This window comes from Wyeomyia smithii, chromosome 1 (genome assembly GCF_029784165.1).
Source record: "Wyeomyia smithii strain HCP4-BCI-WySm-NY-G18 chromosome 1, ASM2978416v1, whole genome shotgun sequence".
NCBI lineage: Eukaryota > Metazoa > Arthropoda > Insecta > Diptera > Culicidae > Wyeomyia > Wyeomyia smithii.
The window spans coordinates 173,563,606-173,579,249 of record NC_073694.1 but is presented as its reverse complement, the minus strand read 5'-3'; the positions used below and the strand labels follow the sequence as shown (position 1 = coordinate 173,579,249).

The 15,644-nt window shown below is 37.7% G+C and overlaps 1 protein-coding gene across 6 annotated transcripts in view; it reads right to left on the bottom strand.

The window, feature by feature from the left end:
• LOC129732015 (translational regulator orb2-like) overlaps positions 1 to 15,644 on the bottom strand; it is an 815,319-nt gene that overhangs the window by 34,749 nt on the left and 764,926 nt on the right. For all 6 annotated transcript variants that reach the window (XM_055692491.1, XM_055692477.1, XM_055692467.1 and 3 more), the window contains one exon: positions 639 to 751. In XM_055692491.1, the coding sequence (XP_055548466.1) occupies positions 639 to 751 (113 nt within the window). The remainder of the gene's footprint in view (positions 1 to 638; positions 752 to 15,644) is intronic.

The window sequence follows — 15,644 nt, the reverse complement described above, 5'->3', positions numbered from 1 at the left end:
TAGGCACATACAAGTCATCAGATGGCAGCATCAAAGGTGTTGTGGGCAAAATGTATGAAAAAACTGGAAGTTAGGTATCTTGCTCAAGTCATCTTTGGTAAATGAGACGAAGAAGAGAGAGAGAGAGTGCCAAATAATAAAAAGTAGCTTTGTAATTCTTATCTATCTGGTCGCCATGACAGTATGAAATCAATCTGAATTGTATCGTATCAGCGCGTGGTTTGATGTCGGTTTCGCAGGGTAATCGCTCCCATATTCATCTTATCGCTCTCATTTGTCCATTTCATCGTCAAATTTTACTATCCTCTTTCGAAATAAAAGTAATTTTAATTTTAGCTGTTGTTTTTATCGACTGTTTGGCAGTTTAACTTAAAAAAATAGTAAAATTTTACTAATAAGACATATATATATATATATATATATATATATATATATATATATATATATATATATATATATATATATATATATATGTATATATATATATATATATATATATATATATATATATATATATATATATATATATATATATATATATATATATATATATATATATATATATATATATAGGAGCGATTCCTATATAAATCTACCGTTCGTGTTTTATACAAACGCCAGCGGCAGTTCAGACTTACCTGGAAGAGCAGGAATGCGTATCCTTTCGGTGGAAAGTACGACTTGGACTCGGCCTTGTGCGGCCAGTCGACAACGAGAGCCCCGTACTGGTTGAATGACGTGGTGATTTCCTCTGTAAGTGCCAAGAAAACAGAGAAGAAAAAAAGACATCAAAAATCAGTAGTGAGGACACCGGGTCCGAGATTCTATTTCTCAGTATACTGTCCCGATGGTTTTGAAGGACGTGCTTACACTTCCTGACCGGGAAAACAACCCCACTCCCTCCAAGACTTCTTCAAACACCTCAAAAAATAATGTTTTTCCCTGCATGACCCACCGAGAGAGTGCTGGGCGGAAAAAGGCAAAACAAAACGAGGCACAGGAAAATCTCATTTACCGGTGCTTCGAATGCTGCTGATGTTCCGCAAGGGAGACTGGATTGTAGCAGCTTTCGTTTCGTTATAAATAATGTAGATGCACACCGTCATCGGGGAGCGGAGCGGTGGTAGCAGCGAAGGTCCCAGTAGTGCACACGGGGCCAAGAATGAGGACTTTAGCAAGAAGCAACCGAAGCACTTGGCGGTGAAGAACGCAGGACGAAACATCATGGAAGCTTAAGCATTACACGGCTAGGCAGGCAGGCAGGCAGGCAAGCAAACGGAGGCAACAGACGATGATAAAAAATTTAGTCCAATTTAACTAGATTTGCTTCGTGATTTAACCGAGCGTGTTTTACATTCCTTAGCAGACGGGTTGTGTTCCCTGCTCGCGGCTCGAAGTCAGACAGGAGGACGCAAGAAAGAGGGGGAGGAGGTATCTAATGAAAATGATGAAGTCGAAGGGCTTCTCATTTTCTCCACCAGAGACACAGCACCGTACGACGGAGTGTGATAGCGAAAGGAAAGGTGCCTTATTTGGTGTACATGTTGAAACAACATGCGAACACTGGTAGGTATGCATATATGTGTATGTATATATGATGATTCGTCTAATAGGTGTAACGAGCCGAAAGCAATAAATCTGTTGATATAATAATATAAGTCAAACATGATGCTGTTCTCGCTTCGTTGCGGTAAGGCAACGGGTTCTCCTGACCGGATTCCGTTCTACCACAGATAACAGACATCCAAGCAAGCTAATCTTGCTTAATGTGTGAAAAGACGCAACGGCTTTTTAGCATGTCGCAATACGCAGTATGGTGGCGCTGCGAACACTTAGTGGTCAATGATTCGATAAAATCGATAGTTTTCCAGCACTAATCGTAATTATTGCAATAAAAAGGGTTGCCGTTTTTCAATGAAGAAATTTTGAGCAGTCGTAATTTGTACATAATCGACAATTTTATTTAATCCCAGTTTATATTTGCGATAAATTTGTTTGTTTTAGTGTTGATTAAAAAAAATGCACAAACTTCACAAAAACAGTGTTATATTGTTGCAAAAACAGCGACTCTATAATCTGTGAGAATTTTCATGCGCCTGGCAGCTTTGACTACAATCCAGTGCTGCCATCATTAAAGTCGCAAGTTGCAGCAAGATGTCGTTAGCATTCCAAACGAGTATGATTTTGAAATTTTACACGCGATTTCTGGAGTTTTTTGTTCTAGCTTGGATATCTGTTAGCTGTGGTTCTATTATGTGAAGCTTCTCGACTTGTCGGGGGTTTTCTTTGCGAGGAGTTACGCTTACGTCGCTATTTAATATACTTGTTAGTTGGTTAACGTGAATATTATACTCGTTCTTAGTAGTTGTCGATGTTCTGGTAACCGACTGAAGAAACCCAAAAGGTGCTCTCGAGGATCATTGAAGTTTCTACTGAATAAATTTCACGCAAACTCATCTATGGAGTAAAGGCCTAAACACAATGGATACGTTGCGGCTGCGTTTGCGGCAATTTTCCAGATAGCTCATACATTTTCTGTCAAATTAACGTCAACGCAACGCAAACGTATCCATTGTGGTTGGGCCTTAAGCAGCACCTTCACAGCTTTGCGAGACTGTTTAGTTTCTCAATAATAGGCGATTAAAATCAGTGTTCGAGGTACAGCTGGCGCTGTAGTCAAACAGGAAATGATGATTGGTGAGCAGGAATTTGAGCATCAAGATTTTGTTTGATTTTCCAACAGTCCAACATGCCTACCAGCTCCTGAAAGAACATAACCTCAAATTACAAACTAAACGGATCTCTCATATTTCATAATCCATATACATTTTGTCGACAGTAATCATTCGACGAAATGCTGCATAAAATTTCTTAGTACCAGTTGCATTGTTACTGAAGTCGAGAACATTATTTTGAGGCAAATATCGCTAGGGGCTAGACACCTTTATTTTTTATGAAAAATATTACACGATATTGGTTGATATCAGAGATGCCAGATGTTTTTGAAAAATGTCTGCAACTGCTCGAAAACCGGAAAAATGTGCTCGAAATCTGAAAATCATCTATCCGTGATCCGAAAAGATTTCGCTCGCGCAGACAAAAGTCTGTAAAAATCTGCACACATTTAAAAAAAACTGCGCAAATAAAGGGAGACTATAACAAAAATCTGCAGGAACCGTGGAAAACCTGTAAATATCTGCAAATCAATAAATATTTGCACACGGACTCCAAAAATCTGCGTTTTTCAGATAAATCTGCACGTTTGGTATCACTGGTTGATATATTTTGATATTTATCGTTTATTTGTCAATTGACATCTTTCCAATGATAATGTAACATCAATGAGCTATGAAATAGATAGAGAGATACCCAAAAATGAAACGATAAATACTTTGTGATTTTGAATATGGGAAATATTTCGCAATTTTCCGTAAAATGATCATTTTTTTTCACTTTATCGTGAGTATTTATATATGTTACAACTGAAATTACAGGTTTCATATTTTTAAAACCAGTGCTGGCATCCTTAGAACTTGAGAAATTGGTTGTTAAAGCTCTTCGAAAATCTTGAATATTAAAAACATTTTTTTGTCCTTGTTCCAAATTTCCTTATTTGGGGTAACTTTGATCAGTTTCAATTTCGAATAGTTTTGAAACCTTTTTGAACTAAAAATGTTAGATAATGCTTTGATAACATGTTTAGAGACGCTTCCCGGATTGAAATCACGTTCTCCTTCACTGCTTTTATGTACTACGAGGCATTTTCATACCATATGTAACTTTACCTTTCGATGATGAAAAACAAATGTTGGTCGCGAAAGCTGCCAGAAGTATTTTATAAGTCAGCAATCGTTGTAAAATGTTTGTGTTCAGAAGATGTATGTTGATCATATATGCAAGGCCTTTCCAACAACGGAAGTATCAGATGTTGTCTTGACTAGAGCATAAAACTGGACTTTCTTAACAAACAAATTAATTTTAAAATTTGATCATCGAAACAAACAAAAAATCAACCAATGGAATATTGTTCAGACCTCGAATGACATAAGACTAATATGTTATACTTAAAATTTAGCAAAAGTAATCACGGAGCAGTTTTATTTCAATTATTCATGAGAAGGGTAAAAGTAATCAATGTTACCCCGCTGCACAGTGGGGAATCGCTGGCCATCGACCCAAAAATGAAAATGCGAATTTCATTTCAGTTGTATTTTTCCTATAGTTGTATACTATTGAAGTGTCAGAATCCAAATTTTTAGAGCATTACGACAAAATTTGAATTTTCTATGATTTTTCAAAGTGTACTGAGTCAGCGTTTTTTAGCGTTTTTCTTGAAAAAAATGCAATGTTGCGAAATTTGCTGGAGCCTCAAGGGTAACTTGTATCTTGATGACGTCTATGGAAAAGTTGTCTGTGAAATAGTGGAGAATAAATCCACATGATTGGATAATGTATAATCTCATTGAAATACTCAAAAAAATTAAGCAGAATCAAAAAATTACGTATTTTTTTGCATAAAACAGCGTTTTAAGTTTAGACGGCAGGGTTTGACACTATTGCCACTAATTTTAAACGATAGCTTGGAAAAAATGCTTTCAAAAGCATCTAGTCCGATCCTGCGCAGAGTTGCGCAGAGTACCCTTCTTTCGAAGAGAAACAACAAGTGTTCGGTACATATCGGATTTTAAAAATGTAAATTTGAATTGCACACTGCAAACAGTCAACAGAAAAACGAATGGCTCGTATTAGTCTGATAATAACAGCGTTTTCAAACATGTTTCAGTATGATTAATCACACTGTTTTCATATCAACAAGTTTAACCCATCAATATTCCGATATTTAACGCAGTATTAAAAACTAATCATTGTTTATGTTTCGTATCACCAGCACTGAGTACCAAAATCATAATTCAAGTTTGTATCATACCAGTCACATATAAAAACAATCGTGTAAACACAAACCATGACATAATAACTCACCTGCTAATTTCTACAGAACAAATAGTGAATTATTATTTCTACGTTAGAAACTGCATTTTGAAAATTCTCCTTGAAGATATTAAAACTGTATTAAAAATGAACACAAAAATGAAGATAAAGGTGGAAGTGAATAAAAAGAAGAATGCGATAAAAAGACGCAATGTAATATAGTCACTTTGAAAAAAAAAACAAGTCAAAAGTAATTTTCATCACGAAGCATATTTTTCAATTGATATTTTTTCATTTTCTTAATAACTAAATAATATTTTTATGTTTTTTTATGGCATATAAAAGTCTTTCAAGTATCAAGCATTTTGTTCTCCAAAAAATTGAAACTGACGTAAAATTTTCCTCATATAAAATATATATAAAAAACATGAAAATTCCCTGGCGTCAAAAATACACATTTTCATGCAAAAATAACATCAAATTCGGACTCAGCGTCCCAAAATTATATACAAACCATATATTTTCCATGATTTGAAGACATTTTTTTGCTTGGCCAGCATTTGTATGGAGTCGCCCCACTGTGCGCTGATCAATGATACCCCGTTTTACGGATCAATAATGTCTTGCCTCTAGGTCTCCTGTGTGTATCAGCCTTGACTAGAAATTGAATATATCATCATTCTCTAGTTCTAAAGTTGAAATCCAGGAGTCACATGGTCTTCATTAGTTTTGTGGTACACTAATCAAACTAAGCGTAGAGCAAAACAGACTGGATGTTCGACGGAACACCTTCCTGGGCAATAGTGACACCCCTTCAAAATTTCCTAATTCTATGTGCGGATTGCCAACTGCAGATGGCGCGGGATGATTCTCGTTTTATTGTTATTTCAAGCGGCGCTCTCCGCCAATTCCAAAACTTCTGCAGTAAGATACTCCAGCACAGCCGTCAGGTCGACAGGGACTCCAGCACCAACGTGCATAGTTTCCATTATGCAGCAGACGATAAACTCGACCTACCACGAGTCTTTCTCTTGACTTTGTCACTACCAGATAATGCAATTAGTAAATTCGATTGAACGGAACAGTGATGTGACGATCAACAGAGCCGCTACTTGAATGATGAAAAAATTCGTGTGGTAGTTTTGCAACGCAGCGTAGATAATAGAATGAGGAAATATGAAAAAGAGGACGGACTGCACTGCACATTGTTTGGAGGTTTAACGACGTTGTGACGAACGTTGTGCGCGAAAGTACATTAGTTTTTCGTCACTTGTGATCAGCGAACATTTCGTTGAAAGCACAGAAAAACATAACCATAGGTGACAAGAAGAAAAAGAAGCCTCATGCTTAGGAAACCCTGTGCCAGTGCCAGTGAAGTTCAGACTCCTATACCTCTACTGTTGCCTCGAGAGCTAACCAAGTAAGATGTGTCCATCTTGGTGGATTTAAAATAAGGCCCTTGGTTCTTGCGAAAATTAATTTTGTTCTTGTTGCATTGGGTGAAATATTAGTCGACATTTCATACAAATTCTAGGGCTGTATACCTTGTAGTATTCTCGAAGCTAGCAGGTCACCAAATTCACAAAAAAATATCTGAAATCTGAGAGCTTGTTACTAACGCAACGGCTGGGTGAATCAGCGTGAAAACCTTCTGCTAGTAATAAACATGAATGTTTCCTGGAGGTTACCCGTAGGAGACCCGGGAGTGTGAGCACACTTTCGTAATTACAAAGTTCCCGTCGCTGATGAAAGCGGAGTTTTAAATATGAAAATTAATTCCTGCTTGGATGACTCTTCTGAAAAACAGAATACAATTCCACATTCCTCGGTAAACTGCATTCCACGATTTTTCTCGCAACGGGAAATCGAATCGCTTTTAAACAATGGGCTCCCTTCAATGTTTACGTATGCCGACAGGTCGTAAACAACCTAAGGTTCATTACGCAGCTGACCATTGTTTTCCCTTCGGCAGCCAATGGCCGGGTTCAGCCTACTGCTGGGGAACTGCATTCGGTTCGACCATGCATGGAATGTTATCCGAGTAGGGTCTCGGTGCAAACGTTTGCAATCCAACCTTCCGATTCGATACCTAGTCTCAATGAAGGTGATTCCAGTATAGGGAATCTATTAGTTAATTTGTGAAAACAAATAGTAAGCAGATAACTTTCCGCTTACTAGACTAAATCAGAACCGATTCGAAGGACCATAATCAGATCGCTACCAAAGTAGGCAATACGCACTAACAAACCCACCAACGGTGGGCGATATTGGCGACCCAGCTGGAACTCGGCGCATTGTTCTCTGCATAATGAAAATGGATAGCTTTATTAGTCTAGTCTCCGATTGCGAACAAAACTGCGGAAAGGAAAGGCATAACCGAAGTCAGCAGGGTAAACGTACCACCGTACTACTGTTCAACCCCTTCACATTCGGAAGCACGGCAGCCGGAAAATTTGAAAACTTTTCCAACGAGAATGGAGATGGTGCTTATTGGTTCGCAACAAATTTTGTTGCATATGATGTCATCATATCGCATATTATCCCGACATTTCAACTTATTCCCTTTTCAGTGGATATTATGACGTGACAGTGTACCTAGAGCATAGTACTGACCATAATCGTGCGCAAAATTTTCGTTTGGTGTTATTTCTGTTTTATTTTTTTTATTAATTTTACCATGTTAACGGGTGACTACTAAATTTTTTGTTTTTTTTCTACTGACGTCAAAATAAGGTAGATGTGCTTAAAAAATCCGATTTATTTCTGTTGAAGATATGTTCACTCGCAAAAAAAATTTTTTTTTCAAGTTTTTTTCTCTTCATCACTTTAGCCGATGTTTCAATACCTCGCTAATGAATTGTTGTTGAGGTTTGCAGTAAATTATACACAGTCGAATTCGGAAGACTTTCACTTTAAAAATGGTTTACCGTGAATTTTTTGCGGGAGGCTTCTTGTTTCGACGCCATTTTGAACAGTACTGAGTATGCATAAATAAACAAAAAAAAAGTGGCATAAAGAGGAGAGAGAACTAACATATACATACTCTCATTTTTTCTGAGCATGGTTGTTGTGGAGTAAGAGAGCTTCGAAAAAAATCTAAGATCTTATGTCTCCCGTTATAGCTGTGTTACTAACTCTGGTCTCAGCTTCAGTTAAGAAATTGTTTGATCGAATGAATGCTGCACAATTTAGACATTGATCAGCCGTTTCTTGATATTTTTCGTTAATTATCATGCTTTCTCAAGTGCCACTTCACCCTCAAGACCTTGTTGAGATTAAGACGATTCACTGTCTGATTAGTTTAGATTTTTCATCGGAGCTAACATACTTCGATCTTTTTTTGTCTCTCTATTTTGCCTGTCAATTCAGAAACTTTTCTTCAGTGGGCATCCTGATCGCGTTGCTGATGTGAAAGAACACATTTTATTTAATTTCTTTATTTCATTAATTTCTTAAAGTTTCCAAACAATAAAATGACAACTGTATCACACTATGTGCAATGTTTTCAATTGATTTGAAGTGACAGAAACGACTCGATACACCGGAAAAAGGAACCAACCATTTTCAGGTGGATAAACTTTTGCATGTCTACCTTTTTGTGAAAAACGTTTTCAAACGCAAAATAATTTCAAGAAGCAAAGCTGATAAATTGTAAAAACTTCTAACAGAGCACTGTGTAACTTAATGTTTACCCCTGAAAAATGTTGTAGATTTTGCAATGCATTTCAAAACACTGATACACTTCAATTATCTTCTGTTCACTACTCTCCAGTTAAAACCATTTTTCCCATTTCTGTAGGATTTTAAACTCTACAATCCAACTCCGTGCCCACGGCTATGACACCGACTATCCAGATTCCATACAGATTCTAAATCCAGGATTACGGTTGACCGGCTCAAAGCCAGTGCAATCGGCAGTAGTAGGTAGGCACGAAAAAAGAAAGAACTGAAATAATAATAATGATTGCAATGCATTACCTGTCGGCTTGGCCGCGTTAAACCGGAACATCTGCTCTTCTGTCGATATGCAAATCTGCCAACGCTACCTTGTTTCCTTCCACATTGCACGATAGCACAAGACCCTCTCGCGCCCTCATCAGCGTGTGGCAGCAATCCTCCCATCCTGACAGGGAACAAATAAGGTTTTTTTTTGTTTTGCCGCTCGCCTGTAACGAACGGAAATGCACCGTATCTAGGAGCGGTACGGACAGAGCGAACCGCTCTGTTGCATTTCGCCGAAGCAAATTCCAGTTGGTGTCGGCTTTGTCAGTACATTTATTTAGTGCCGCTGATGCAATATCTTAGCAAGCGGTACTTTTTGCCTGACTGTAGCAAAGCGGTTTATGAAACTGCTTGTCTGAACACTACTGACAATTTGCGTTGAGGTACGAGTTCTCGAATCTGTCAACATAGCCGTGCATACGGAGGAAAAGATTTTTTGGTTCTTACAAAATACACTATCGAATCGTGGTGTAAAAACTGAAAGTTCGCTTGAGTTTTGGTACAGTATTCAATGTTTAAATCCCTTCATAAAACGTTTCTTGAGCTACGAGAGAAATTTGAATTTACTCCCTTAAGATCGTTTTTGCCAGAGAGCGAGTTTACTTGTGCATCTCTAACGACTGTGACGGAAAGGAAGGTACTTTTATCTCCATGGTAAGTAGCGAATTTTTATACTTTCAGCCTTCCCTTCACGCCTAATTCTACTACTCTTCTTCATCAAGCATGGTTGATAAATCTTTGCCGTGTATGACTTTTTTTTAATTTATCATCACGGAGGGGTCAAGTGTGGCACTGCACAGTGTTTTATTTTGCCGTTTTCGTGCGATTAATTAAATAGCGTTTCAAATGTTGATTATACCCATAATGTATGTTCGGAGAAGTTTCAAGATATTGAAAAATACATCTTTAGATGTAAGAAGATGAGTGATCAATCTACTTAAAAGTGAGATAGAAAATTTATTTTTTTATCAGATTGAGATAGATGCATGGTGTCTCCGGCAAAATTTTAGGTGATCTCAAAACAATAAACTTTGTCGAAGACACCATGCGTCTATCTCTTATATGTTACGAGCAACAAAAAGTTTTCTATGAAGAGGTCCTGAAAATCACAATTTTCTTTATAACTCTTTTCTCAGATTTTTCCGAATTTTCAAATCTTCTACAAAGTTATCAGCCGTCCCAATATGCATGTTTATGCTGAACATTGTTATTTTTTATCTCCCAAAATGAAAAAGTTATTTGACATATTTCGATATTTTTGGGGATACTTTTACCTCAACCATCTCAAAATTACGCAATTTTACGCACGTGGCAGTTTCATACGATGAAATAACTATCCTTAGACTTTCAATTAAAGGTACACACTTTGGTATGTAAGAGTATGTAAGCAGCCTTTTCGCCTGTTTTTCAAAGCTATTCGGTGCCGATTTTTGTATACAAAAATTTAAAAATAAAGCAGTTTTGAGTTTCGTAAGAGGCCCCGACCGATCCTGAGCTAAACATGCATGCATGTTTGATGAGGTTACAAAGAAAGGAGAAAATGTTAGAAATATATCAACTTAAAATTGAGTTTTTTCTTATAATCAGTTATATACTCAGTATTGTAAGCGTGGATGCAAATAGTAGCATTTTTCAAATTCAATTTATTCTTCTTCCCCGATATCAAAAGGAGCGAGCAAAGATTTCGCGTCTTCCGAAAATGTTTTAAAGTAGATGATGGACGTGGATTTTGGAAAAGAACGTGATGCTTCGAAGCAGCTCTAATTGGAACAAGTGAGGACATGAAAATGCTCGCCTCGGTTTTTGTTCCATCATCATTCTCGAAGGTTTGGTTATACTCCGGATTCCCGGATGGATGGCAGATCCCATATTCCAACGTCATTTCCATATACAGAAACTCTGCATCCGTGAGATTGATTAATTTCCCTTCGTTCACCTCGATGATACGCTCGGATGTTAAGTCAAGTAAATGTTGCAGTTTGAGTTTAATCTCTGTTTCCGATATAACGACAAATTCATCCGCTGAATAGTAACTCTTTCTAGCAATTAGCAATCTATAGTTAGGGGGATAAATATTTGCATTTCGTTTTTTTTGCGCCTTACTGGGTATTGTTGTACTGCTAGACTGACAAATCGCTTTCCACCATGAGTGCCAGAGCTTCCACATCCGTATAGCTATAGATTGGGTGACTCTCTGCTCTACTCCAGGAATCCCTAATTCTGGTTAATCAAGAAGGAGTTGTTTGGGTAGCTTCATTAATCAGCTCAGCCGCATCCGTTTGCTTCGCTTCCCGAAGCTTCATTCCCGTCGCAAATGCCAGCTCATTTGACGGGTAGCGATTTGGAATGTCAATATACATATGCTTACAATACTGAATATATAAGTGAATGTAAGAAAACACTCAATTTTTAGTTAATCTATTTCTAACATTTTCTCCATTTTTTGTAACCTTATTAAAGCATGCATGCATGTTTAGCTCAGGATCGTCTGGGGCCACCTTCGAAACTCAAAACTGCTTTATTTTTTAATTTTTGTATGCAAAAATCGGCACCGAATAGCTTTGAAAAACAGGCGAAAAGGCTGCTTACATACTCTTACATAGCAAAGTGTGTTCCTTTAATTGAAAGTCTAAGGATAGTTATTTCATCGTATGAAACTGCCACGTGCGTAAAATTGCGTAATTTTAAGATGGTTGAGGTGGAAGTATCCCCAAAAATATCGAAATATGTCAAATAACTTTTTCATTTTGGGAGATAAAAAATAACAATGTTCAGCATAAACATGCATATTGGGATGACTGATAACTTTGTAGAAGGTTTGAAAATTCGGAAAAATCTGAGAAAAAAGTTATAAAGAAAATTGTGATTTTCAGGACCTCTTCATAGAAAACTTTATGTTGCTCGTAACATATAAGAGATAGACGCATGGTGTCTTCGACAAAGTTTATTGTTTTGAGATCACCTAAAATTTTGCCGAAGACACCATGCGTCTATCTCAATCTGTTAAAAAACTAAATTTTCTATCTCACTTTTTGGTGGATTGAGCACTCATATTCCTACATTTGAAGATGTATTTTTCAATATCTTGAAACTTCTCCGATCATACATTATGGGTATAATCAACATTTGAAACGCTATTTAATTAATCGCACGAAAACGGCAAAATAAAACATTGTGCACTAGGGGGATTCGAAGTCATGACCATTTGTTTGTCAAAGCAAATAGACCTGGAAATTAGTGAGCTAAAAATTTGGTTTTTGTAACCGGGGGAGGTCCTTATGACGGTTTGAGTACTCTCCCCCTCTCTGAAGGGTACAGAGAGTGTACAAGAAATGATGGTTTGGCAACCCATTCTCCTTTGGCACAGAGAGGTCTCTTACAAACCAAACACAAATTTGCTACATAACAAACGCGAACGGAACTATCATTGAAATTTGAGGATTTTAAAGTACAAAAATGTTTCTATAATAGTTTGACGCGACTCAATCCCCAGGACGGGGGAGGAGGGGAGGAATGTTTCATACGAACAAAAGCCAAATGACTACATAACTCGAGAATTAATGGAACAAATGGAACCAAAATTAAAAAGTGAAGATTTCAGTGTTCAAAGTATGTTTCAATAATGGTTTGACACTCCTCCCTGCTCTGGAAGAGGTTTCTTTCGTGTTGGGTACTTTCGTTACTGCGACCAATTTTTTCAAGTGTTTTGTGACATATTTCCCCTTTTTAATCTTGCTAAGTCAGGATAACGTATCACTATTGGAAGTGGTCGTTACAACCTGACCAATAGCATCAGTCCAGTCCGGTATTACATTTCGTATGAAGCGCACAACTGTACTGGGATTTGTTCTCCAGATTTCGGAGGGTTCCAGTAGCCCTCCCTAGAAGAACTTATGTCTTTTGATAAAAATTGCCGGACATCGGCATAACAGATGTCAGATATCTTCGAAGGTCAAAAATAAAATTCAATCGGTCCCTTACTTAAGTTTATTGAGATTGATATCTAGTTTAGGTCTTCAGTTACTCCAGCAGATGCCGCCTTATTTTAGCATGGTATTACAAAAAAAAAAAAAAAGAAAGGAAAATATGGTTTTCAGTATCGTAATAGCATTGCTATGTTTAACAATGGTTTGGTCACAGACTAACAGACATAACACTTCGAACAAATTTTCAATAAAATCATCGTTTGGATGATTGCAGTACTTTACGTTAGTAACACTAGCACCATCTGCTGTCGTGTTCGCGCTGCGTCATGTATTTCGACATCAGCGCCAGCGTTACTGCATGTGTCAAATGGGGAACTACAAAATATGTATGAGTTTGCATGACAACGCCCCAGACGACGTTTTCGCGCGATGGCTGTTATTCGATTGAAATTTTGAAATGAACGTTTTTTGCGGCGATGGAGCTAGGTTCCAGTGTTACGTCTGTTAGTCTGTGGTTTGGTTTTTGTTTATAATTTAAGGTTATGTTCTTACAGACTCATGGAGTGTTGGAGTTGATTTTTTTAGGTTAACCCCACTGTCTTAACCAAAAATAATAAAATTTGAATTTTCGAACTACACAAACTTATGATAAAGCACTGCAAATGGAATCTTGGGTAGGTAAAATATTTTTAGCAAATCGTCATCATCATTTTTACTGTAGCGCCAGCTGTCAGTCGAACAGTGATTTGTAATACTATATGATGTGGTAAGTTGCACTGAACAGGGGGGATCTATCTGTCAAAAATCGTGTAACCAACATATTCGGCAACATGGTGTTTGTTTTGGTTTTTGTTCCTTTTGGTCATGAAATTGATCGATGTGAAATATTATAGAATTGGAATGTTTTTTATCAAAACTCGAGAAACCGCGGAAAACTTTCATGAATGTTGTTTAGCTATTCACATTTTTCCCCCATTATTGTTCATAGTTACAAACATCATGGACCAACAAACGTCATGGACCAACAAACGTCATGGACCAGAGTTGATCTGCGATAACACACACATATATGAAATTTGACAGCAGTGAATCCCCTCTGGCACTGAAGTTTTATCGAATGACTGAACCGATTCACATTATCTGTTTTTCATTGAACCACCTTCAACCGCGCAGGAATTCCTTTTGATTTTTATTTTATATAAAAGGGGCTCCTTTATTCTTCTCAATGACCCTGAGAAGCAAAGAACACAAAACCAAGTGCACTGTAAAATTTAAGTATCCTTTTACCCAGCTCCTGCGGCAGTCTGAACCTGGAAAGCAAACTGAGCACCCACCTTTCATAAATCTGTTCCACATCGTGTGAGAGAACATCATAAAAACGAGTGCTGGAATCGTCGGCTAGTTGCTGGCTGCTCGGCCGGTTGACAGCCGAGAAAGGTGCCGTGCTTTTTCTCGTGTTCTGTTCCCCCTCTTACCACCCGAACCCGAAGCACACGGGAAAGAGAAAGATTGCCACCGTGTTCAACAACTGGAAGAAAAATTACACCCACTGAAACATTTTTCATCTCGCCTCTCGGTGTTTTCCAACTCCTCTTTAGGCAGAAAAAAAAATCAAGAATAAGCACACAATCAGTTCTCTATGTCTGAAAACCTCGGAAAAGGCAAGGGAAGCGCAAGTAAGTTAGTTTTTAAGTTGCTTGTCTTCTCGAGGACGCCCACCTAGGCGGGAGTCTACCCCACCTCCAATTAGGTTCCAATTTCTTGCGCTGTTCATTTCTTCACTTGAGCACAGCCGGAGTCTGCAGCCGTCCTGAGCCGTGATTACCGCTAAACAATGTGCAAAAATAATAGCACCGACAGCGAGTGACTCCCAGTCAGCGTTGCCACATTTTCATCTGTACTGGGAGCTGTAAAAATCTTTTTCATCTGTACTTTTTTTGGAAAAAATCTGTACCAAAATCTGTACCACTGGTCCACAATTATTATTTTGTAAATTGTTGAAAAAACAACTTCAACGATGTTTGTTCATTATTTCAAAAAAACTGTGACTGCATTGACTCTGTTAATATTAATTTTGAACTACTAGTTCGATTGTCAATAAAACTTTCGCACACTTAAGAATGGTTCTCGATCTTGGTAATGCAACACTACCGATATTTCGGATATTTTGTGCCAAAGTTCCAGTTAGGTTGAACCGAGATTCACGAAATCATGTAACAACTGCCAATTTTTTCAACCGAGTAGTGCCATTTTTACTGAGATTTGACAGTAAATTCTAAGTGTGTGGATTACAAGATCGCATTCATTGTATCGTTGCAGAGTCTATTAAAAAGTGGTGTCTAATCTTTTAAAACATTTAAAACATCTGTACTTATCTGTACTTCTCGAAAATCTGTAATCTGTACGGTACAGAATCTGTACCGAAAAAACCGAGAAAATCTGTACATTTCCAGATAAATCTGTACAGTTGGCAACAGTGCTCCCAATAATCACCGGCGCACTGTCGAACAGTCGGAGCAATCCACCTTCTTCATTAGCGGCAGGTCTTCGGGAGCTTGCTGGAATTGATTTTTTGGTGTTTATTCAAAATCGTGCGCTTAGGGCAGAGTGAAAGTAATTATGTCGTTCTTGGTTTTAGGGTTACCCTAGTGGCTGAATTCTACCTAGGCAACCAGCAAACCGTGAAGTTAGAGTTGGTGAAATTTTGTGTTTAAACATAGATTGTTCTTGGTTTGTGTCTTTTCGTTTGCCGACTTTCCAATATTTTAATTATGTTGCAACTTTACG